This window comes from Colossoma macropomum, unplaced genomic scaffold (genome assembly GCF_904425465.1).
Source record: "Colossoma macropomum unplaced genomic scaffold, Colossoma_macropomum, whole genome shotgun sequence".
NCBI lineage: Eukaryota > Metazoa > Chordata > Actinopteri > Characiformes > Serrasalmidae > Colossoma > Colossoma macropomum.
Genome location: NW_023494802.1, coordinates 3,588,841 through 3,611,734, shown reverse-complemented (window position 1 = coordinate 3,611,734; position 22,894 = coordinate 3,588,841). Strand labels below are relative to the sequence as shown.

Genomic DNA, 22,894 nt, shown 5'->3' with positions numbered 1-22,894 from the left:
TCATACCCATTTCATTTAGTAACTTTCTGTGTGGGAGATTTTAGATGCATTAAACTCTTCAGACATCTGGTTCCTATCACCACCACTGTAAACAATTCTGACTTGCTAAGTTTCTCTAGAACGGAGCATTTCACACTAAACCACTCTGAATGGCTTTGTTTACATCTTAACCATTTAATTATGCAGACATTTTGAATGATCAGTGAATTCTTCTAATAGAATTACTAGTACTAATGATATCTTTACTTGTTTAAATCGAATTTCTCATAGACATTTTGGATTAAAAACTAAAACAGCTGGCCAGTCATCAAGTCCTTGTCCAGCTCTGGTTATAACTGTTCTGAGTTTTCTTGAAATAGTGGATAAAGATGGGCTGCAGAAAAAAACATTCACTAGTCCAGCTGCTTTTAAGGCCGGTTACCTGGAGGTCAATATGAGCACGACTGGGGAAGAGAATTTCTGCAAACAATGCAGCAGCAAAAGGGGATCCATGACTCACCCTGATGATTCATAACATGCAGCTTTACTTTGGGCTGTTAAAAGCTCTTATTTCTTGAGGAGAACTTAATTAGAGGCAGCCTTTGCCTTTGTGTGACCCTTTTTGATTCTCTAATTCACTTTCCCTCAATCAATTACTCCCCCTCTCCCCCCCTCTCTCTCTCTCTGCTTGCAACATCTCTCTGTCCATCAGTGCAGACAGCCAGTGGACATCCAATGATTTATTAATGCAGCAGCTGGTTGCGGAACATCAGCATGTTTATATGTTCAATGTTGCCATCTAGTGGAGCTCTAAAACACCACCTAACAGCAAACCCACAAACCGTAGAGATTGAAGGAATATTTTAGTCCAATTAAATTGATTCTAAGTTTTAAATGCAATTACAAAAACAAGTAAAACATTAAGTATTGAAATGCATTTCAATTTGCATTTTATTATTTAGAACGTCACAGTAATTAGTGATGCACCGATACAGGAACTGTGGGCCGATGTCAATGTTTTTCATGTACATAGTGATAGAAACATTCATAAAATGTAGAAATCTACTTGGATCAGCATCACAGAGGAATGTGACTATGATGAGGCAACATCTGCCCTCATCACAGAGCTCTCACTCAGTGCCATCTCCTTGAAGTCTGCCCCTGACAGCCCTCTTCATCTCTGGAGCTTCTATGTGAATCATGAATACTGCTGTTTTCCGTGATTTATTTACATGCGGTAGTTATTTTTGGTTTTATTTTGATGAAGTTGTGTTTTTTAAGTACATATGTGTCAGGAGGGAGTGAGGCCTTGAGCCACAGTCAGGCTTAGTGCACTAACAGGCCTCTGGCTCCACTTCATTTAAGGGGTGGGGTGGGGGGTGGGGGGAGCTATAGGCTAATCAGGGTGCAAGGGAATGGCTGTAGGAGGCAAGCCAGATTAAATCAATGTATGTTTGTTAGGTTAGCTGATCTAATTTGTAATCTTTTTTTTGTTTTCTCATGAACTTGGGATTGTTTTTGCTATAAAACTTCACCCTTTTGGGCACTACTCCAATTGCCTGTCCTATTTTAAGGCCTCCGTGCAGTGGCCCTACAACGAAAACATTTATTCTGTGGAGTTAGAAATGTAGTGAGAAGGGCCTGGGTTTGGTTTGAAACCCAATATCTGCTGACACGGTCATTGTGCATTATTCGTTGTCAGCCATCTTCGCATATTTAGCTAAAGCTACTTCTCTAACAGCATCCAGGTAATACTGCTAATCTAGGATCAGTTTCTGTCAGTAAAATTACTTTAGATAAGAGAGGAATCCGATCCTGGATCAGGCCTTCTACTCTGAGAACCTTCCTGATTATGGCCCTAGAACAATAATGAAGTGGAAGCGAAAATAATTAGCTCAGAAAAACAATGATTTCTTCTAATCCCTCCGTCTACAGCACTGTGCAAAATCAGAGACCACCTATCATTTATTTAATTTTCAGTTTAAATGACCATTAAGGTCAAGTTATTCATTTTTCAGGAGAAATTTCAGAGACTTCTAACAAACATCTGGAAAACCTGATAAACACCAAAACTGTCCCCATCAGATAAACAGCACTTAAAGCTTTCATCTTTAAGAGAGAGGAGAAAATCAAGCTGCTTCAGATCTGAAAACATCCACAGGTGTTTCTGTCCATCCTTGCACTGTGAGAAGACAACTCAGCGCTATGGGTCTGAAAGGATGTGTAGCTGTCAAGAAGCTTCACTGAGAAAAGGAGACAGGCACATCAAACAAAGAAGCTGAACAATGGACTGACCACCCCAGAGTCCAGACCTCAACATCACTGAATGTGTTTGATTACTTCAGAAAATGATCAACCAACTTCTAAGACTGAACTTTGGAGGTGTGTCTGCAGATTTCTTTAAATAACTGAAAGTGAGTCTCCTGAAAAGAATGGAAGCTGTAATAAAGATAAAAATGTAATATTGTATTTAGTTGTTAAGGCTAAATACATGTCTTCAGCTTTTTTCTCCACTGATGCTGAAAAATGAGTAACTTGTACCGAATGGCTGTTTTGACTGGAAATTAAATAAAGGACAGGTGCTCTCTGACTCCCCCCCCCCAGAAGTGTATTTTACTTTTTCCTATTAAGAGAACAAAGAAGAAGAAAAACTGCAACACTCAGGTTAAGCAAAAGGTTTAATTGAAAAACAAAACAAAAAATGAAAAACAAAAAATTCACAAAGATTTGCATAAATACATGATTAATAACATCTTTTATATAAAAGCAATACATTTCAACATATAGACAAGCATCTGAAAAAAAGAATAGTGCATATGCAAAAAAGCCTAGAGAAAAATAATTTAAACTTTGTCCACCTGTTGTGACATTTGTGAGAAAGCTTTGGTGCATCTTTTTTAATTCAACAGGTGTTTGAACCTTGTTCAGGGGTCATCTGTATCAAACCTTTCAGAAATCTGATTGACGGTCAGTTTTTGCCTTTCATATGTGGATCAAGAGGGACTGATCCTAGATTACGTACAGTATATGTCCAAAAGTATCCAGACAGCCCTTCCAACGAGTGAATACAGCTACCGACCAATACAATGGGATGCTCTGGAGCAGCTACACATGAGCCTAAGGTCACCATGCCCAAAGTCTAGTGTGGGCTAGGGGGGAATAAAGCCCAGCAGTATTGGCCTCGAACTGGAGTGATGGAGCTCCAATCCAATACCTTTGGGATGAGTTGGAGTGTCCAGAACTGATCATCCAACATCAGCACCTGACCTCACTAATGCTCACAGCAGTATTCCAACATCTAGTGTAAAGCTTTCCCAGAACAGTAGAGGCTGTTACTGCAGCAAAGAAGGACAAACTCCCTATTAATACCCTTCATTTCAGATGAAAAGCTGGACAGGCACGTGTCTACAAACTTTTGGACACATAGTGTACTTCATCTGAGACGTTTTACATAAACAGGTGAAACTGAAATATTCTGCAAGTTCAACAACTACAGGCAAAGAGTTTCATACACAACGATTTAACGATTATGTCACACCAAAAACACGTCCGTTTTAGCACCCCTTGCATAATAAAGAAATAAATCAAGTTGTGACGAAAAAAAAAGAAAAAAAAGAAAAACAAAGTTCGCTGGCTGAGTGAATTCACCGAGATTATCAAGATTAGCAGTGGCAGACTTCAGATAGCATTAGGCCACTTTAAACAAAACAAGAAATTAAATGAACTAAAAGTCTCATATTACACTAAACTGGACAGAAATAAAATTGACATTAGCACGAAAAAAAAACACTCCAATTAGAGCTCAAGCTTTGCTACCTGGCAGTAGACGTTAGTCCATCTCCACCACTTCTGTTCCGTAATTCCATCCTTCCCAACTCATCTACTCAACCACTTTTCACCTGCCAGTTAGATCCGCACCTTTAAGGTAGAAAGCTCTCTAACACAGTACAAAAATAAAACTCAGAAATCAATAAGGCATAAAAAAATAATGTGTGCTAAATAATGTTAATCTTTCTACAGTTGTTTCAACTCTATAAAAATAGTTTAAAAATCTAACAAGAATTCAGTACAGTGTCTCAATATAGTCATCTACACAATATTGGTTTCTTCAAACATCAGACAGCGACAGGTCGAGAGTAGAAACATAAAAAAAGAGCGACCTTGCTCTTTCCCTCCTAAGATATTACCGTATGAAGGCTCAACTGACAGAAACACAGTAAAATCTGCTTGTTTAGTAGCTTAAAGCAGCCTCTGGTTTGAATATTCTGTCCTAAAGTATAAGAGGAAACTGGACATTCTGCACTGAAACTAAGGAAACAATTCACTTGATGTCAATCAGTCTAACATGCTAACAATAACCTGTTAACATTATTTAAATAACCTCTGCCAACTGGTTCCTGCTGGCTTTTATTTGTTTGGAAATGTGTTCGTTTTTTCCAGCATAATCTCTCTGTCTTGCATACTGAGTACTGAGGACCCGACTGATATATTGGTTGGCTGATAATATTGGCCAATATTAGCAAACCACAATATTATCAGCATCAGCCGATAATTAGCGCCCTTTTTTTGGATGGGCACAGGCAAGATTCGATCTCTTGATGATACGTCAAAACCTTACAACAGCTGAATGTGAAGCACTCTCAGTTTAACTATGTGACAGTAATACAGACTGGTGTCACAAAATTACATAAGATGCATCCAAACCTAAAATTTAGCATCAAAATAACACATTAAGACAGGGTTTCTCAAACTGTGGGCCGTGGACCACGAGTGGGTCGTGAAGCACCCTCTAGTGGTCGGTGGGCCTGTACTCAAAGGGAGGCAGCAGTTCGTAGTGGGCTAATGACATGACTTCAAATCATAAAAACATAAGTGGGGAAAAAAAGATTAACTAAAAATCTAAGAATCTCATACATTCCTATTCTTTGTCTTTTCAGCCATTTGTTTTTTTTAACATAACTGCAAATATTGCAAATCTACTGACAACCAGAATGGATCTGATCTTTTTCAGGCCTTAATTTTAGGTTTTCAGTGTTAGCATTTAAGAAAAGAAAAAGAAAATCGCATTTCAAATGTTGGTTTTAGTTTTCTTGTGGGCCGCTACGCTTTGTAGTTATGAAAAGGTGGGTCTTGGGGTGGAAAAGGTTGAGAACCCATGTGTTATGACATTTTTAATGGAGAGAAAAATGAGGTGATTGAAACCAAAAGCACAACATATTCTGGGCTGCTGCATCTACAGGGCTATATATGATTTAACGTACTTTATATAGTATTACTTTAGAGTTTCTGCTGTTTAACTGTTTAATAAGTGTCAAGGCTGAGGACTGAAAGTACGACTAATACGACTACAGTATAAAATTAAAATCTAAAAAATAAATCCAAAATTACATCGGCCAACATCAGTGATCATAAACTTTTAGCCCCTTGAAATCGGCACTGGCCACAGAATTCTCATATCGGTCGGGCCCTATTAATTACCACAGGCGACAATTTCCTTGCACTTGGAAAAAGAACAGAAAACACATTTAAAATCAAAGCCAAGCAACTGCCCACTGGCTTCTATTAGTAGAGAGTTGAGCCAACAAGATTTCTGTTCTTTGTCAAGTATAGGTGAAGTCAAAATTATTGTCTGCGGGTAATCGACTGCAGAAAATCAGCAGAGAGAGATTAAAATGCTGAAGTATCCCTTTAAGCTGAACGAAACAAACCAGACACCTCCAAATGTGCTGTCCATTATGTGGCCTGCCAGTCAGAGAGCTCTGAGGTGAGTGAATTATTAACCAACCTCAGGCTCAAGTCCACTAGAATAAAAATCACTGATCTGAAAAACACTGAAGCAATGAGAACATGAGAATCCTCGCAGCTGTCAATCAATCCATTTAAAGGAACAGTTCAGCCAGGAATAAAATGTAAACAATTTCTCCTTACCTCAAATCTCAACCAAGCAACACGTTAGTTGTCTGAAGCTTTACGATAATAATAATAATAATAATACTGATAATAATAATAATAATAATAATAATAATAATAATGAAGTCTGTTTACATTGGAGCTACAATGCTAATGTAGCTGACAAGTAATGGAAGCTTATGGCCACCAATTAGCATAGTGCAAACTGCATGCCTAAATCATCACACAGTCGCCTTGCTTATGGTGTTTAAGTTGAATTCCACCACATTCAGAGCTGTTTGAAGTAAAATGTTCCATTCTACAGCGTTCTGTGCAGGTACACTTTTCAGTCATCAAGCTACAAACAATGTAAATGTTCCCTCAAAGGTACCACAGTGTTTTTTAGGTCAAATTGTGCACCTTAAATAAGTTTTTTTCCAGGTGAAAAGTACATATTTGTATCTTTTCATAACATAATGTTTTAAAACAATAAAATAAAAAGCCTGGAGACAAGACGGGGTGTGTGGAGTCAAAACAGCTTTGAAAATATCGTTTCAGTGGATTATGGTACAATTATGTTCCCTGACTAAAGGTACCGAAATGTACCCTTGAGGGTACCACCCCAGTGACAAGAGGGGTACTGCCCCAGTAACAGTTTTATACCTTTATTTCTGAGAGTGTAGAGAAACTTACTGAGTCAGAATTGGTCACAGTGGTGGTGATGGGTACCAGACATCAGAAGTGTTTAATACCTCCGAAAGCTTCCTTACTATTAGATGGAAACTATTAGATGAAAGTAGTACTATGTTGCTTAATGCCGGAGACATTGTTTTACAATAATTTTACAATAAAGTTTAGGCCTAAAATGTACATTATTAACAGATTTTCCACTACCGTAATCAACATTACAAAATAAAAGCTCAGAAGACATGTGTAGGTGCACTGGTTGTTTTGGATAGTAAATAAAATGGCTACATTTGTGTTGTAGACATTGTGACCCCTGGGTTCCTATCACCACCACTGTAAAGAAATCTGAAACGGTCATTATATACTGTTATCTTAATATTAGACAAAAGAACAGACTAAGCACATTGGCTGATCCACATTAGAATTAAGGGGGAAACTGCTCAAACTTTTCACCAGACTGTTCCTTTGTTGTGTAATCTAATCCTACTAGGCCGCATAAAGAGGTGAGATGAGGATGTGTAGTGGTAATATCAAAATCACTGGGAAAGAGCAAGAGTTCTCCTTTACACGATTTGGCAATTAACACATGTACAGCATTGGACGGAAGTGTGCGAGTGTGTGTGTGAATGTGAGTGTTTATACACGCTCAGAAAAGCTTATCAGAGAAATAAAAAAACAAAAAAAACAATACCCCTCACGAACATTTTGGTTGTACAAATTTGAAAAACCAGGACAAACTGAGTCTTTTAACCACATGCCCTTATTTTCCTTTTTTTCCCCAAATCAAACAACCAGGCAACATGATTCATGCACGGTCCATAACATGCACACGTGCATACATATCCGCACCATCACGGCTTCCTCGAGAGAAAAGGACACTGTAAAAGGTTACGCACTCCGACGTACAACTCTTAACGAAGAATCATGCCAGAGGCAAGCGCCTGCACAAAACGAAGACAAAGAGAAAGAGAGAGAGATCATTGTAACTGAAAACAAGCCATCCACAGCATATACTGTCATTATCTTAAGGACACTTGAAAAAGGATTGTATCGTTTCACTAGAACCCACCGCAGAGCGGCCCTGGCCATGCTAGAAGAGATGAGCATGGCGTAGAGAGGGGAAAACAGCTAAAAAAGCTAAAAGGCAAAACGAATTTAGATCACATATTCACTCTAAAAAGGCCACAAATGCTTTGTACTGCTGAAGAGGCCATGTTCCTTCAGCAGAGCTTTTAGTCTAGTAGTTATTCAAAGCTTTGTAAGAACCTTCCAGTAACAGCACCCCCTCCAAACTAAGTTTTATTCCAAGTCTGATAAACTTTACAAAACAGCTACCCTGCCAGAAAATGATAGGGCACAGTTCCTAGGCTCAGGGTTAAAACTATTAAAGGGCCCATATCCTATGTTTTCTATTTTTTTCTTATTTCATTTTTCACCCCACGTGAGATACACTATAATGTTTGTGTTGTATTATGTACCAAAAACAACACACACACGCACATACACAAAGCCACAATTCATTTTTACATGACTCTCTCTTTATCCTTTAGAAGAGGCTGTTTTTGTTACTGTGTCTTTCAGACTTGATACATGTAAATGAGCCTATGTTCTGATTCTTTCAGCAGGGCTGAAAAATTCCTTATAATGCCAGCATGAATGGAGCTAAGCCACTGTAGGCTGAATGATGATAACGGTAGAGGTATATGTAAATGAATTGGTTTTGTGACATCACAACAACCAGGGGGTAAAAAACCCCAAAACAACACAAAAACACAAACAAAAAAAATTAATGCAAAAATAGCAGCTTAGCCTTCATATATGGACTGTATAGACTGGGGAGAGAATGTTTCAAAACTAAGTGTTTACATACTACATCAAAAGAGCTCACTTTTCCATGATATGGGCCCTTTAACGTACCAGTAAACAACAAGGCTGAAAACAGAGCCAGACTTCCCTTACAGTGGACACTGATAATCAGGAGCCAATGCCGCAGTAATGCACCTCATTTCTGTCACAGCATAAAGATCTCTGTAAGAAAATAAAGCATCTACCACTCTGTAATAGGTATATTATCTTAAAGTAGAGCGACTGTCCATCTGTAATAGTTAGACGATGAAATTGTGACTTCACTACTTGGGGACAAAACCTAAGTCAAAGCTTAGGAGCAAATATTTAAGATATACAGAGTTGCCCTTTCAAATATGTGCCTCCCACACCTGGGGGGAGCTCTAAGAAAACAGGATGACCATAATTCTGTAATAGTTATATGATTTTAAAGTAGAGTGACTAATAGTTACATATTCTATCACTCTATAACAGAGCAATTATTTAAAAACTAACAGCTGCCCCTTTTAAATGTGTATTTATGCATTATATCTCCCAAGCCACAAGGGGGAGCTCTAAGAAGTAGAGCTTACTCTGTTATAGTTATAGTCATAGCAATATAGTTTTAGGGGAACACAGACTAAGTCAAAACTCAGAAGCAGTTATTTTTAAGATCTACAAAGTTGCCTTTTCAAATGTGTATTTTTGCATTGCATCCCCTCCAGGCCTACAGGGGGAGCTCTAAGAAAGAACAACTACCACTCTAATAGTCACATGATCAAGTAATCACATCACATTGATGTTTTTTTGCGGAACACAACCTAAAGGCCGTTACGCGCCAAACGTGACACAAATAAACACCACGAAACTGCAAAAAAATTCGGACAAAAATTTGCATCACTATATACACAGCAGAAAGGATCGTATTCTGGAATTTCGCTGTGGAAAAAAATTACAAACAGTGCGTCCGTGCTCCTCACAAAAACGGTCAGACAGTGACACCGGGCAGGCCATTTTCCTTTTCAGAAAAGCGAAAGGAGCTTCACCACCTCACTCAGGAGCTGAAACTTTGCGCTCATATTTCTCGGATGTTTGTAATTCAGTTTGAGCTGCTTTTGGAGGAGCAGCTCCACACATGACAAATTAAAAGTCAAAGTAATCCTTTTGATGTTTGTCTAAAAGTTCTAGTTTCTGCAACAACGATCCGTTATCTTGGTGGTTGCCATGCCTACGAGACAACAGTGACTGGTCGATTGAGTTCACGTCGTTTAACAGAGGGCGAATAAAGTGTCATTTTCGCTGTCTGAAAAACTGTGTTTGGTGTAGGGCTGGGCAATATGACAGATGTTTAGCATTACTGTAACAAATTATAGCTGCATCCCAATTGAGAGGCTGCATCCTTCAAAGGCTGCATTTGAAGTCCGACTGGGTCACAGCGGCACGACTAGGCTGTCCCATTTCGAAAGCACCTTCATATGTGGCCGAGAAATGTGTCTGTCTTTTCCATGGCAATGAAGGATCCAACGGGTGGATATGGTTTGCAAGATATCATCAGTTATACATGTTTGAATTCATTTTGGACATCTGAATAAATCATGCTAATCACGCTCAGTGTGTTAAGGCCTTAAGTCAGATATGCATACAGTTTTAAAGTCTGACAGCTGCCCTACCAAATGTATATTTATGCACTCAGGAGGAAGGACAGCAACTACCACTTTGATTGGGAACATATGCGGACATTATTTTCAGAATCAAAATCACAGTTTCAATCCTTCTTCCTAACTTGCCCTTGCCAACGTCAAATGGCCACTCAGATGTGTTACACAGGTGGTTACTAGGGATGTGCACAGGTACTTGAACACTCCATTAACCATTCAAGGTGCCAGGATTTGAATACTGAAATTACTGTTTGGATGTTCTTTACCTTTCATCGCAGGAAGGCAAAATATTCGGGCTAACAGTTCAGTGAAAGGCCAATTTTATGTTTTAATAGAACTGTAAGATGTCAATTTGCTTCTACCTGCAAGTCATTTTGAATATTGTATTACACTTTCCTATTCCCATTTCCTACTTTTCTCTTTCTATGCCTTAACGTGAGTGTGTTACCAAGGACGTGTTATTGAGAAGGCAGATGCAGCAAGGCTTTAGGCTAACTACTCTAGCTGATAGTCTAATTAGCATCCAGTATTGTACCGTTAGCTCTAGTTTTAGAGGCAGCCTCGGCTCCTCATCCAACAAAACTACCAATTTTTCTCAGCTTAAATAATTTAAAAAAGTCTAATAACGCAAGTCTACAATCCTACATTAATGTTAGCCGAAGTCCACTGTTGCCACCGTTTTCTTCCATGTGGTTAACCGATGGTTAATTAACCCTAACGGGTATTTTTACATATCAAAATTAGTCATAATGCCCATCCCTAGTAGCCACTCGTGGCAGAAGGGGAGGATGGTATGGCGAGGAGCAGACTATTCAAACAGCTCAGCTAGGTTAGCCTGTGTGAGCTTATCGGCTAGCCATGCAAACTTTGCAATGCAAAAGGATTTTTCCAGCCGTCCAAACATATTGTACATACAATCTGCGCAGAATTGTTTTGTTCTGCAATTAAACTTTGTTTAGAACTGTGGCCTTTCTTTTAGTTACTGTTAGCCATGTAGACTTTAGCATGCTAACTATCCAGCTATCAGAGTAAGTTCTATCAGCAGTCATGTATAAGAGATGCAGTAGTTTGCAACCTAAAGCCCAGCAAATTGAACACTGTAACTTCAAAACAGTTTACTGCTATGGCTTATAAACAGGTTTGTCCACCATAATTTTCAACTCTGAAAAAGGAAAAGCATCAGATCACAATGATTTCTGGATGGCTGAAGTCAACACCTGCGTTCACTAGTTCCCTCGCCCTTACCGAGGGCTCATCTATTAAAATTCACTAGTTCATTAAATAAAAAAGTTAATAAAGTAATAGAACGGCCCAAAAATGGCAAAGGGAGCTCCCACGAGAGGAAATGCCAATCCTGCGTGATGTATTATGAGACAAGTCCTTCTCTCCTTCTTTAAACAAAATCAGTCCCTGTTACACAGCTGAGGTCATTAAAAGACAAATCCACCCCGTCACCAGTGAGGAACTCGAGAGCCCTCGCTTGCTTGCCTCTGATTCTCTAACTGAGCTTTTAGCTTAGCCCAAACAGTTTCACAGCTAAGGGCTTAACTCTGGAAAAACAAAAAGGGCACTTCTTAAAAAAAGCCTCTATCCACACAGACAGAGTGTTTCATCAGAGACACAGTGACTGAGGCTGAGTAGGGTGTCAAGTTAAGCACCAGGGCTACGAATTTCACTTTCTTCTGGAGTTAAATGCTAAATGCTAAGCCCTGAAGGATGAGAGAGAAAGAGAGAAAGAGAGAAGAGGAGAGATAGACTGAGATAGATAGATAGATTCCCCTGATGAAGATTCTGGTTATCGTTTCATTCACTCTTGGGTAAAAAGTCACAAAATTCAGCAAGTTTGTGAGCTAGCATGGCGCTAGCACCTCTAAAACAGCGCTAGCTGAACATGGCAACACATTTTACGGTTGCCTTTCCAGCTTTTTCCAACACTCCTTTATCACTCCCACCAACAGCAAAGTCTTCTGTAAACCCTTCTCAAAACACTAGACCCAAACTGCAGTGGAATATTAAAAAAGTCAGATTTCTAAGGAGGATTAAACACCCACAACAATCAAACAAAAAATCCAGACAAAAACAAAAGCCACACGAAGCATCTAACTCTGTTCACTCGAGCCTAGACCTTACAGTTAAGGTGTCTGTGTGATTCAGTGGTTCTTTCAGGAGACAAAGTTTTTTCTTTTTTTCCCCCCACAGTTGGAGTTAAGAAAGAGAAAAACAGCATCACATTTCCAGCATCCTCCTTCCCTTCATCTAGGAGGCTTTTGTTTTTCTGGCTCGGGGTGATGTTTTGTCCTCTGGTTTCATCACTCCATTTACCGAACCTCCTGTCAGACAAAAAACAAACACAATTTATATTATAAATATGTTTAATTTTATCAGAAAATGCACAATTAATAGCCAAAGACAACACAAAAAAACCTGTTTCTTACACATAATTAATTTTCCAAGGCATTTTACCCCATTTTTATCCCAAATAACACTAATTTTGCTAGCAGTCAGTGAAAGTGAATGGCCTTTAGCATTAAGCAGTGTCACCATGTTAAATGGCATGGTGATGTTTTGCGTAATGCTAATGGCTATTCACTTTCATTCACTGCTAGCAACATTAGTATTATTTGACCAAATTCTCCTTTAATAATATGGCATAATATAATAAGGACTTTCAAACAATTAAAGTACTTAATCACAATCTCATTCTTTTGTGTAGTTACACACAAATTTATAAAGTACCTTTGGTTATAGCTACATGAGTGGACAAAATAAGCCTAATCAGAATGTATTTATTACTTTCAATAACTCAAAAGCATTATTTTCATCGTGTGAGCGCAGAACTTGAACATGAAAATTATGTGATTTCCATACAATGAACACATTTTTTTATTTGTCACAGACACCCATTGAGATCAACAGTGGCTGCATGTTGCAGTCAATGAGTGTAAATACTGAATATGTCACATAAACAGTCACTGATTCAACTTGTAGCCTATCATACCACTACTGTTTTACTTCAAGGGGAACTGGAGTTTTCCACTTTGCTACTGATTTATTTTGCTGCTTGCTGTTTTATTCATACAAGCCCATTTCCCCAAAAAGTTGGGACGCTCTGCAAAATGTGAATAAAAACTAAATGCAATTAAGTGCAAATCATTTAAACCCTATTTTTATTTGAAAATAGCACAAACACAACAAATCAAACAATGAAATAAAATTTTATTGTTTTGTAAATATATGCCCATTTTGAATTTGATGCCAACAACACGTTCCAAAAAAGTTGGGATGGAGGCACCAAAAGGCTGGTAAAGTTGTGTAATACTTAAAATAAATAAATAAAAAATAAAAACACCTGGAGGTTTATTAGCAACAGGTCAGTAACATTCCTTACTGAGCATCCCAGAGAGGCTGAGTCTTTAAGAAGTACAGATGGAGAGGGGTTCACCACAAAGACTGTGAAGGAAAATAGTGCAACAATTCAAGAATAACCTCTCTCAACATAAAATAGCAAAGAAACTTTGCTTTTCATCATCAATGGTACATAATAACATTAAAAGACTCAGAGAATCTGGAGAAATCTCTCCAGGGGACAAGGCCAAAAACCAGTATTTGCTGGCCATGATCTTGGGGCCTTCAGATGGCACTGGATTAAAAACAGACATGATTCTCTAGTGGAAATCGCTGCATGATCTCACTTCTGAAAAACACTGTCTGTGAAAAAAGTTCATTACTGCATCCACAAATGCAAGTTAAAACTCTAAAATGCAAAGAAGAAACTGTACATAAACAGGATCCAGAAATGCTGCAACCTTCTCTGGGCCTGAGCTCATTTAAAATGAACTGAGGTGAAGTGGAAAAGTGTCCTGTGGTCCGACAAATCAACATTTATAATTCTTTTTGGAAAAAATGGACTCTGTGAACTCCGGGCTAAAGACCACTCAGCTTGTTATCAGCATACAGTTAAAAAGCCAGTATTCATGATGATATAGGTGCACATGATATGGGTGACATGCACATCAGTGAGGGCATCATTAATGCTGAACGATTATATACATGTTTTGGCAACATATGCTGCCATCCAGATGCGTCTTTTTCAGGGAAGGCCTTGCTTATATCAGCAAGACAATGCCAAACCTCATTCTGCCTGTATAACAACAGCATTGCTCTGCATTAAAAGAGTCTGGGTGCTAAGCTGGCCTGCCTGCAGTCCAGACCTGTCACCACTGAAAACATATGGCACATTATGACATGAAAAATATGACAAAGGAGACCCTGAATTGATGAGCAGCTGAAATCCTATACCAAGCAAGAATGTGAAAACATTTCACTTTCAAAACTACAGCAGTGTCTCCTCAGTTCCCAAACGCTTACAGAGTGTTGTTAAAAGAAGAGGTGATGAAACACAGGGCAAACGTGCCCCCGTCCCAACTTTTTTGCAACGTGTTGTTGGCATCAAATTCAAAATGGGCACATATTTTTCAAAAAACAATACAATTTCTCAGTTTCAACATTTGATATGTTGCCTTTGTAGTGTTTTCCTTTAAAAACATGGTTTGCATGATTTGCATATCATTACATTCTATTTTCATTTACATTCTGCAAAGCGCCCCAACTTTTTTGGAAATGGGGTTGTAGTTATCTCGCGAGCGCTGTCCAGCGTACTCGGCTGAACTACTGATATTACTGATCTTGTCAGCATTTGCACTTGCTTTTGACTGTAAATGACTCAGACTTGACGTACTTCAGTGCTAAACTAATTCATAGCTGCAGTAGCTGTTATCAAGAAACCCATCAGTGGAAGTTTCCATTTAAAATCTGGGCTGAGACACAGCAATAACATGTGAGCAGCCGGAAGTACTACAGATGGTCTTTTAAAAAAAACAAACAAAAACAAAAAAAACAAAATAAGGGTTAATGATAAAAAGTGGCATTACTTTATATTATACAAATAGCACCTTGAATTTTAGTTTTTATGTTTACTTATTTTCTTATAAAAATAATTCTAAAAAATTACAGGAAGGTAAGCACAATTACAAACTATATAGAGAAAAAAAGACCTTGTACATTATGTACAGTCTACTCAGATGTCTGAAGAAACCTGGTCAAATGATATGCTCTGTTGATTTTCTTATTTCTGTTAAAATAAGTTAACACATCTTCTACAGAGATTATAAATATACAATTTGTTTGCCAATCATTTGTTTTGCTACCATTTCTATTTGTTTTTGCCAAGTTTAACATGCTTAGAAAATCAACAAAATGTGTCTTTTGACCAGGGGCGCCCATATGACTGCACACATTTAAACAAGATTTAAAAAAAATAAATGACCAAAACACTGATTGAACTTGCATTTCTGGAACACTCTTCCAGATTTTAGTAGCTGTAAGAGCTTGAAGGACATCTCACCCCTAGAAGACTCCTTCTTGGTGGGTTTGCTCTTGGGGCTGACAGCCTTCTTCTTGCTGGCCTGGATCTGGCTCTGCTCCCTCCACTTCTTCAGCTGAAAGTTGATGAATTTCCACATCATCCAGGCCTGGGTCAGGCAAATGGCTGACAGACACGTCATCCTGAGCGGAGAGAGGCCACAGACACTGAGATCATAAAAAGTAAAAGCGCTGTTTGAAACAGGGAACTTCACCTTCACGTTCAGACCGAGATGGAGAGGCTTATTTTGTGCTTCTGGGTCATCGCACTGCAATTTGAAAGTGGCTGGTTCATTTCAAAACCAGGCAGGAGACAGAGTGCTAGACAGACTTTAACTGTCCCAGGAAGCACAAAATCATTCTGAAACTTTTTTTTTTACCCCACAACACATCAAACACAACCAATATAAACATAAAAGAGTGTTTTAGGTAGGTGAGTGAAATTTCCCTTTAAGAAACAGTATGGAAAAACAATGAATATCTGCCTCTGAACACAGCTCTCTCAAACTGATGCTTCTCTCACTTTCACTCTTAACTGTAATTCTGAACCCAGTCAGGACGTAAGTCATCAAATTATATTTAGTTTATAGAAAAAAATACTAACAAAAACTTTAAATAGTGCAGTTTTAAAAGACATTAGTAAGCGAAAACATAGTACAGGATAAGATTCAGTAACAACACTGAAGACAACTACATTGTAATACATGCACACTATTGGCTCAATATTAGTGCAAGTGCAAGTTAAGTTCTTTGGCCCAATCCCATTTCAGGGGCCTTGCCCTTACCACTTAGCCCATATTCCCCTTATTCCTCCATTCTGCACGTTCATGTCTAGGGGTAGGGTATCCTGATTTTTGTTGAGATAGAGGGGTAGGGTGAAGTGTTAGGGCTACATGGCCCTCCAAACATTAGTTTTTCAGAGGCAGACTCCAAACAGAGTGTTAAGAAAAAAAAAAGAAAAACCGGCAAGATGGCTGCGCGAGCAACCAAAACTACTGATGTCTCAGTAGCTAGCTTGCTAAATTTCCTGTTCCACCTTAAATGGTGCAGCGGTTCTGACAGCTGAGGCACCAGAATGTAATTGCTGCTCCATTTAAGGTGGAAAAGGAAAATTAGCACAAGTTGCAAATAGCTGGCTTCAGTTTCATATCACAGAAGAGCCAGAGATGGGTGATAATAGATTATTGCCCCCTCTTTGAAGGCGTGTGATGCCCTAAATATAACTAAAGCCCAGCAGCAAGGTTGCTGAACTTTACCCTCCTCTGCTATCACTGCAGACTGGCAGGGTTGCCTACAGAGCACCGCTAGTAAGCTGTTAATGAAGTAATGTTCTTTTTTATTTAAGGGTTGTCCCATTTTGTCCCAACAAAGGACTTAAAAGATATTGTATGCTATGCAGTAGCATATGGAAAAATCTATAAGCACAAATTTAATACAAACATTTTTCCTGTTATTTCTCCCATCAGTCAGTGGAGATGTTTCTCCAATCCCTTAATGATTACCTAAACACCATTAGAAACATTTTCAGTCATTCAGTATTGATTATATTCTTTTCTTGCAGCTTTGTTCATTCCATCTGTGTTTTCTTATCATCATATCCTGTTGTCTTATCATAAACTTCAATGTTCTGGACATGCGGCTAGCTCCCTGTTGCACTGGGTTTACATTCTTCAGCGGCATTGGCTGTTTCTCTGATGGATCTGTAGATCAACCCTGAGATTCACTGCTGTGAAACCACAGCAACAGCAAAAGACAGTCCTTAAATAAACTGAGAGACTTGACAGCTAGGAAGGTTAGTTAGGTTTCCTGTAACATGCGCAGAGACCCAACAGGCAAATGTTTTCATCATTTCCTTTGAATATAACAGCATTCGAGACCAATGGTACACATAATTTAATTGCATTATGAAGTGTTTGACTTTTTGGATCAAAATCTTTTCATGCATGGGTGCTTCTGACTCAAAATTCTGGAAGAAGCAAATGCAAGCACTTGCTCAAGGCTGATTTATACAACTGCAGACTCTGACTGACTATCCTGGAAGTGTTGGGGCAGAATGAGACCCAAACAATACTTGACCTGAATGAGACTCAGCACAAAATCAAACTGGAGTAGTCTGAGGATCAAAAGGTGCAAAAGTATATATCAGACTTTAATGGCATCCAGTACTTTGCCTCCTCTATCTATTCTTACAAAGCAATACGAGATTTTCTTCTTTGTTGTTTTCTGTATATTCTGGTCCCCTATTGCACAAGTTCACCTTTCATGGAAGAAAGGTCTGAAAAGGAGACCTGTGCATGTTCACAGATTCGCAGGTGCAGAAGTACACTATATGGACAAAAGCACTGGGATACCTACACAGTACACCTACAGGAGCTTTTGTAACATCCCATTCTAAATCCACAGGCATTAATATGGAGCTTGTCCACCTTTGAAGCTCTAACAGCTTCAGTTCTTCTCGGAAGCTTTCTACAAGATTTTGGAGTGTGTCTGCGGGAATTTTTGCCCATTCATCCAGAAGAGAATTTGTGAGGTCAGACACTGATGTTGAATGAGAGGGCCTGGCTCACAATCTCCATTCAAGTTCATCCCAAAGCTGTTCAGTGAGGTTGTAGTCAGGGATCTGTGAGGGCCAGTCAAGTTCTTCCACACCAAACTCACCCAGCCTTTATAGACCTTGCTTTGTGCACTGGGGCACAGTCATGCTGGAACAGAAAAGGGTCCTCCCCAAACTGTTCCCACAGAGTTGGAAGCGTACAATTGTCCAAAATGTCTTGTATGCTGAAGCATTAAGACTTCTCTTCACTGGAACTAAGGGGCCCAGACCAACCCCTGATAAACAACCCCATATCATTCCCCCTCCTCCACCAAATTTTACAGTCAGCACAATGCAGTCAGGCAGGTAACATTCTCCTGGCATTCGCCAAACTTAGACTCGTCCATCAGACTGCCAGACAGAGAAGAGTGATTTGTGACTCCACAGGATGCATTTCCACTGCTCCAGAGTCCAGTTCCATGTTTAAAGTCACTGAGCTCATCAGTACGACCCACTCTACTGCCAGTGTTTGTCTATCGAGACTGTGGCTGAAACACCTGAACTCAATAATTTGGATGGCTGTCCCAACACTTTTGTCCATATAATGTATATTTCAGTGCTCACATTTTTGGCAGGAGGAAAGAAAGAGTCAGAAATTTAGATGGAAGGAAGAAAAGGAATGCTGATATTTTTGAAAAAGGCCAGAATCTCATATGCGGGTAAAGGTAGATGTGTCATGAAGAGGGGTGACTAACTGAGGTCTTAAATCTGGCTACTGTGTGCAAGTAAACATAGTTTTTGAATTTCATATCTAGATGACCAGCGGACAATCAAGTTTAATATGTGAGAAAATGCTTCAACTGCAGAATTTAACCACCAGGTGGCAGCAAACAATACAACCAAATACATTACCTGACAGTGAGCACGTTGAAGTTCCCCTCTGCCAAAGAGAAGCCCTGATTATCTGTACGGGACAGTCCGAAACCGAACGTCAGCACAGAGAGGGTGAGGGTCAGGAGTCGAGCGATGACGAAGAGGAGAGCCCACAGCGTAAACCTGACAGAGAGAGAGAACAGAGAGAGCAAGTAAGTTGGTGGGGGAGGGTGGGGGGGTGGGGGGTGGGGGGTTGGGAGAGAGAAAAGAGACAGAGAAAGAAAGGAGAGAGAGCGAGGGAGCAAGAGAGCAAGAGTGGAAAAAGAGATAGAGAGAGAGAGTAAATGAGCAAGAGAGCAAGCATCAAGAGAGTAAGAAGCGAGAAAAAAAAGTCAGAAACAGAGAGTGAATGAGAACACAGAGAGCAAGAACACAGTGTGAGAGAAGAGTGAACCCAAAGAGCAAGCAAGAACACAGAGAGAGAACACACTGAGCGAGCAAGAATCCAGAGAGCGACAGCAGCGAGAAACCACAGAGAGAGAGTGCAAGAGAGAATGCAGAGAGTGAGCGAGAACAGGGAGTGAGCGAGAACACAGAAAGCAAAAAACTGAAAGTAAAGAGAGAACAGAGAGGGTGAGAGAGAACTCAGTGAGTGAGAACACAGACGGCGAGAGAGAGAGCAAGAGAAAAGAGACAGGAGAGAGAGAGAGAGAGAGAGAGAGAGAGAGAGAGAGAGAGAGAGAGAGAGAGAGAGAGAGAACACAGAGAGGGAGAGAGAGAGCGAGCAAGAGAAGAGAGAGAAGGATAGAGAGAAAGAGAGAGGGAGACAGAGAGAGAGAACACAGGGAGATAGAGAGAGCTTTCATAGCTAACAAGGCCGTGAAACGTAATAAGCATCGTATATGCTCTCCGAACAGCAGCCCAAAATGTGAGAAGAGCAGTTTAACGTTCATCAGATCTCAATTCATCCAAACCCAATTACTCTACAGTCTTTAATAAAACTAGAGGAAAAGATCTGTGAGGCATAATGAAAACATGCACAAGCATCTTTCAGAGCATCTAAACAACTCTATAATGTTCATACACCAACATTCTGCTAAATGTAGGAGGCATATGGCTTCTGTTGTTTCAGTACATCCCAAAAAACAGAAAAAACCCAGCAAAATAAAAGGAAGTTGAAGCAGGTACACAAATTAGACACTTAATCCAGTAAACCAGTTGTTCGCAGGTCTAATCCAGAACCCAACAAACGAAAGTTTGGCTACATAAAGATCATTCCAGGCCTTCAGGACTGATAGCATTAGCTGTAGAGTGAATAGAGGAAGTGAAAAGGTGAACGTACCCTTTCTGCTTGTTCTCGTTGCTGAAGTAGAAGAGACGTGATGCATGGAAGAGAAGCTCCACCAGGTAGTGCGGAACCAGAAGAACCAGGCCCAAGCGGTGGAGACTGAGAGAGAGAGAGAGAGAGAGAGAGAGAGAGAGAGAGAGAGAGAGAGAGAGAGAGAGAGAGAGAGAGAGAGGTTGTCAGTCATTTTGGCTCACAGTGGGTGTGTGTGATTGCAGATTCTGTTGCACAAAAATCAAAACATTTATGCACACACATTGAGCAACATTAGCGACTGTTAGCACAGATGTACACTGTTAAAAATAAAAGTGCCAAAAGGGTTCTTGGAACAATGCCGTAAAAGAACCACTTTTAGTTTCTTAAAGCACCTTTCAACAGATGGGTTTTTTAAAGGGGAATTAAGAGTTCTAAATTTCAGCATAATAAAATCATTAAACTGTCATTCAGAGTGGTTTGGTGTAAAACGCTTCAGTCTAGAAAAACTCAGGCTTTGGTGATTCATATGTGATTCAGATGTGTTGTCTGTGTGTCAGTGTGAACAGCAAAAACACATTAAATCTGACATTCAATTCTGATTTGAGACGTGTTCATATGTGGTACTGAAATCCAATCCATATCTGATCTGCGTCAATGTGACTCAGACTGAACAGCCAGACTGGAATTAATGCGACGTCAGTCCAACTGCACATTCGTCATAATTTCGCCCTGCTGAGACCTCATAAACATTTGGGATGATGTTTCTGTATCAAAAAATTAGAAGAGATTTCTCCCAAACCCTCCGTGTTCAAAGTGCCGAATGAGGCCATAGGACAAAAAACAGTTTGTTTAAAGAATCTGAGGACACGAACCAAAGAAGTGACCGTGCCCTTTTTACGCTGAGCTTGAGCACATTCTGGGTGATGAACCCAGCTGTTAGTCACTGAAGCTTCATGATGGCTCTTGTGATGCTGGCAAAGGTGAAACTGAATCCTCCACTGGAGTTCGTTGGCAGTCATGATTGTTTGCCTCTGGATGAGCCACATGAAGCAATGTGAAATACTGTTAATTGCGTATGCGGGTTAGTTTAGGAGCGTCATCTGCTCAGACTAATGTCGCATAAAAGTCACATTTAAAAAATATTGTGAACAGCCAAACAAAAAAAGCGGATTTGGTGAGAAAATCAGATTTGGGCCACTTTTACCTGCTGTGTGAATGTAGCCTTATAGTCAGAACTGTTCACAGTGATGGTGATAAGAACCAGTGGCAACTTGCATAAAACACCTTATGTATTTATCTCAAGTTTAACGCTTAAGGGAAAAATTCACAGCTATAAAATTAAATTCTGCAACCATCAAAAACTGAGGTTAGGGTCTAATACTCAATTTGCATCTATGGATTTTTTTCCACTTTCCATTTAAACACCACCCCGAAGACATTTGACACAGCTCAATTAAAGCTACACTATGCAAGTTTTGGGGATTTAGAAACACAATGTGCAGAAGAACTTTTTGTAATTTAGGTTTTGCTGAGGACCCCTTTCCCAAGCAGATGAATCTTAAAAGTATCCAAGCAGAAATCAGTCTGCTCAACTGATTTCTGCTTGCTTGTTAAGTAAACTGGTTACGAATACGGCGTTTTACGATAAATGGTGGACTGGTATAAAGTCAATTGGATTACTGAACTTGGCTGCTTCTATGAAGGCCTTTTTATTCCAATTGACCTATGAATTTAATTATTAAATAATACTGCATGTAAACACAGCTGTTGTGTATGTTGTGTAGCTGAGTGTTTTTGTTAGTAACTCAAGGTTCACTTATTTAAGGCAACAAAAACAGATCTCCTTCAGTGTACTAGCACAAATTCAAATAAGCTAATACTTACAAGCATGAAATGCTGCACTGCTGTGGCTGAATAGCTATGCATAAAAGCAGAAAATCTTTCCCTCAAGGGAATTAAAGTGTGGTCAGGCTGGATGCCTGGCTTGTACCTCATCATAAAAAAACCACAAACTTGCTAATCAATTATGCAGCTCAAAGCTAAATCATTCATACTGCTCCAAGTCCTTCCCTGCAAAAGAGGAGTAAGAAAGCAAATTGAACCTCAGGAAACACTCACTTGAGGACGTAGGCACCAGTGATGTGGAAAATGTAAAGGCAAATGTAGTAAAGTTGACGAGGAATATCTTCCTGGAAGCAAATGCACAGAAAATGGCATGTAATTGCTGTCTATCACACACACTCAGTTTAATTCAGTAAATTTCCTTAAAGATGACTAACTAAGAGTTAAAAAAACATCACAAACCTACAAGGAATTTTTACTATACACAATTATGTATCACAATGTTCAGCTTTTCAGAGTAAGCAAACATTAAAAGGTGCAAATATCAACTATTTAGTACAGAACAAGAAAGGAAAATACATCAAACGAGTAAAAAGATATAATAACAGCTTAATTAAACGCAATCCTTTCAGCTACTTCATGCAGTACGTTCATATGTTCATACAGTTATTATACACAGTAATTATGCACTTTTAAATCAGTCTTTTACATGATGCAGTTGTTTGGAGTTGCAGATGTACTGACAATACCCATAATATACTCAGAAAAGCAGGATGTGATATCATTATGATACTGACAATATATCGTCATACTGCCCACCACTAATTTAGCCTGACAGTATGTTACAAAAATAAGAAGTAGTCGGTC

At 39.3% G+C, this 22,894-nt stretch overlaps 1 protein-coding gene across 1 annotated transcript in view; it reads right to left on the bottom strand.

Moving 5' to 3' along the window:
• Positions 1–2,639: 2,639 nt before the first annotated feature.
• The window catches only part of zgc:113278 (uncharacterized protein LOC541528 homolog), a 29,956-nt gene continuing 9,701 nt past the window's right edge, over positions 2,640–22,894 (bottom strand). The window contains exons 7-11 of the mRNA XM_036590837.1: positions 22,304–22,374; positions 20,207–20,311; positions 18,904–19,047; positions 15,442–15,602; positions 2,640–12,367 (exon numbers count right to left, since the gene is read on the bottom strand). Coding sequence (XP_036446730.1) covers positions 12,294–12,367; positions 15,442–15,602; positions 18,904–19,047; positions 20,207–20,311; positions 22,304–22,374 — 555 coding nt within the window. The 3' untranslated portion in view covers positions 2,640–12,293. The remainder of the gene's footprint in view (positions 12,368–15,441; positions 15,603–18,903; positions 19,048–20,206; positions 20,312–22,303; positions 22,375–22,894) is intronic.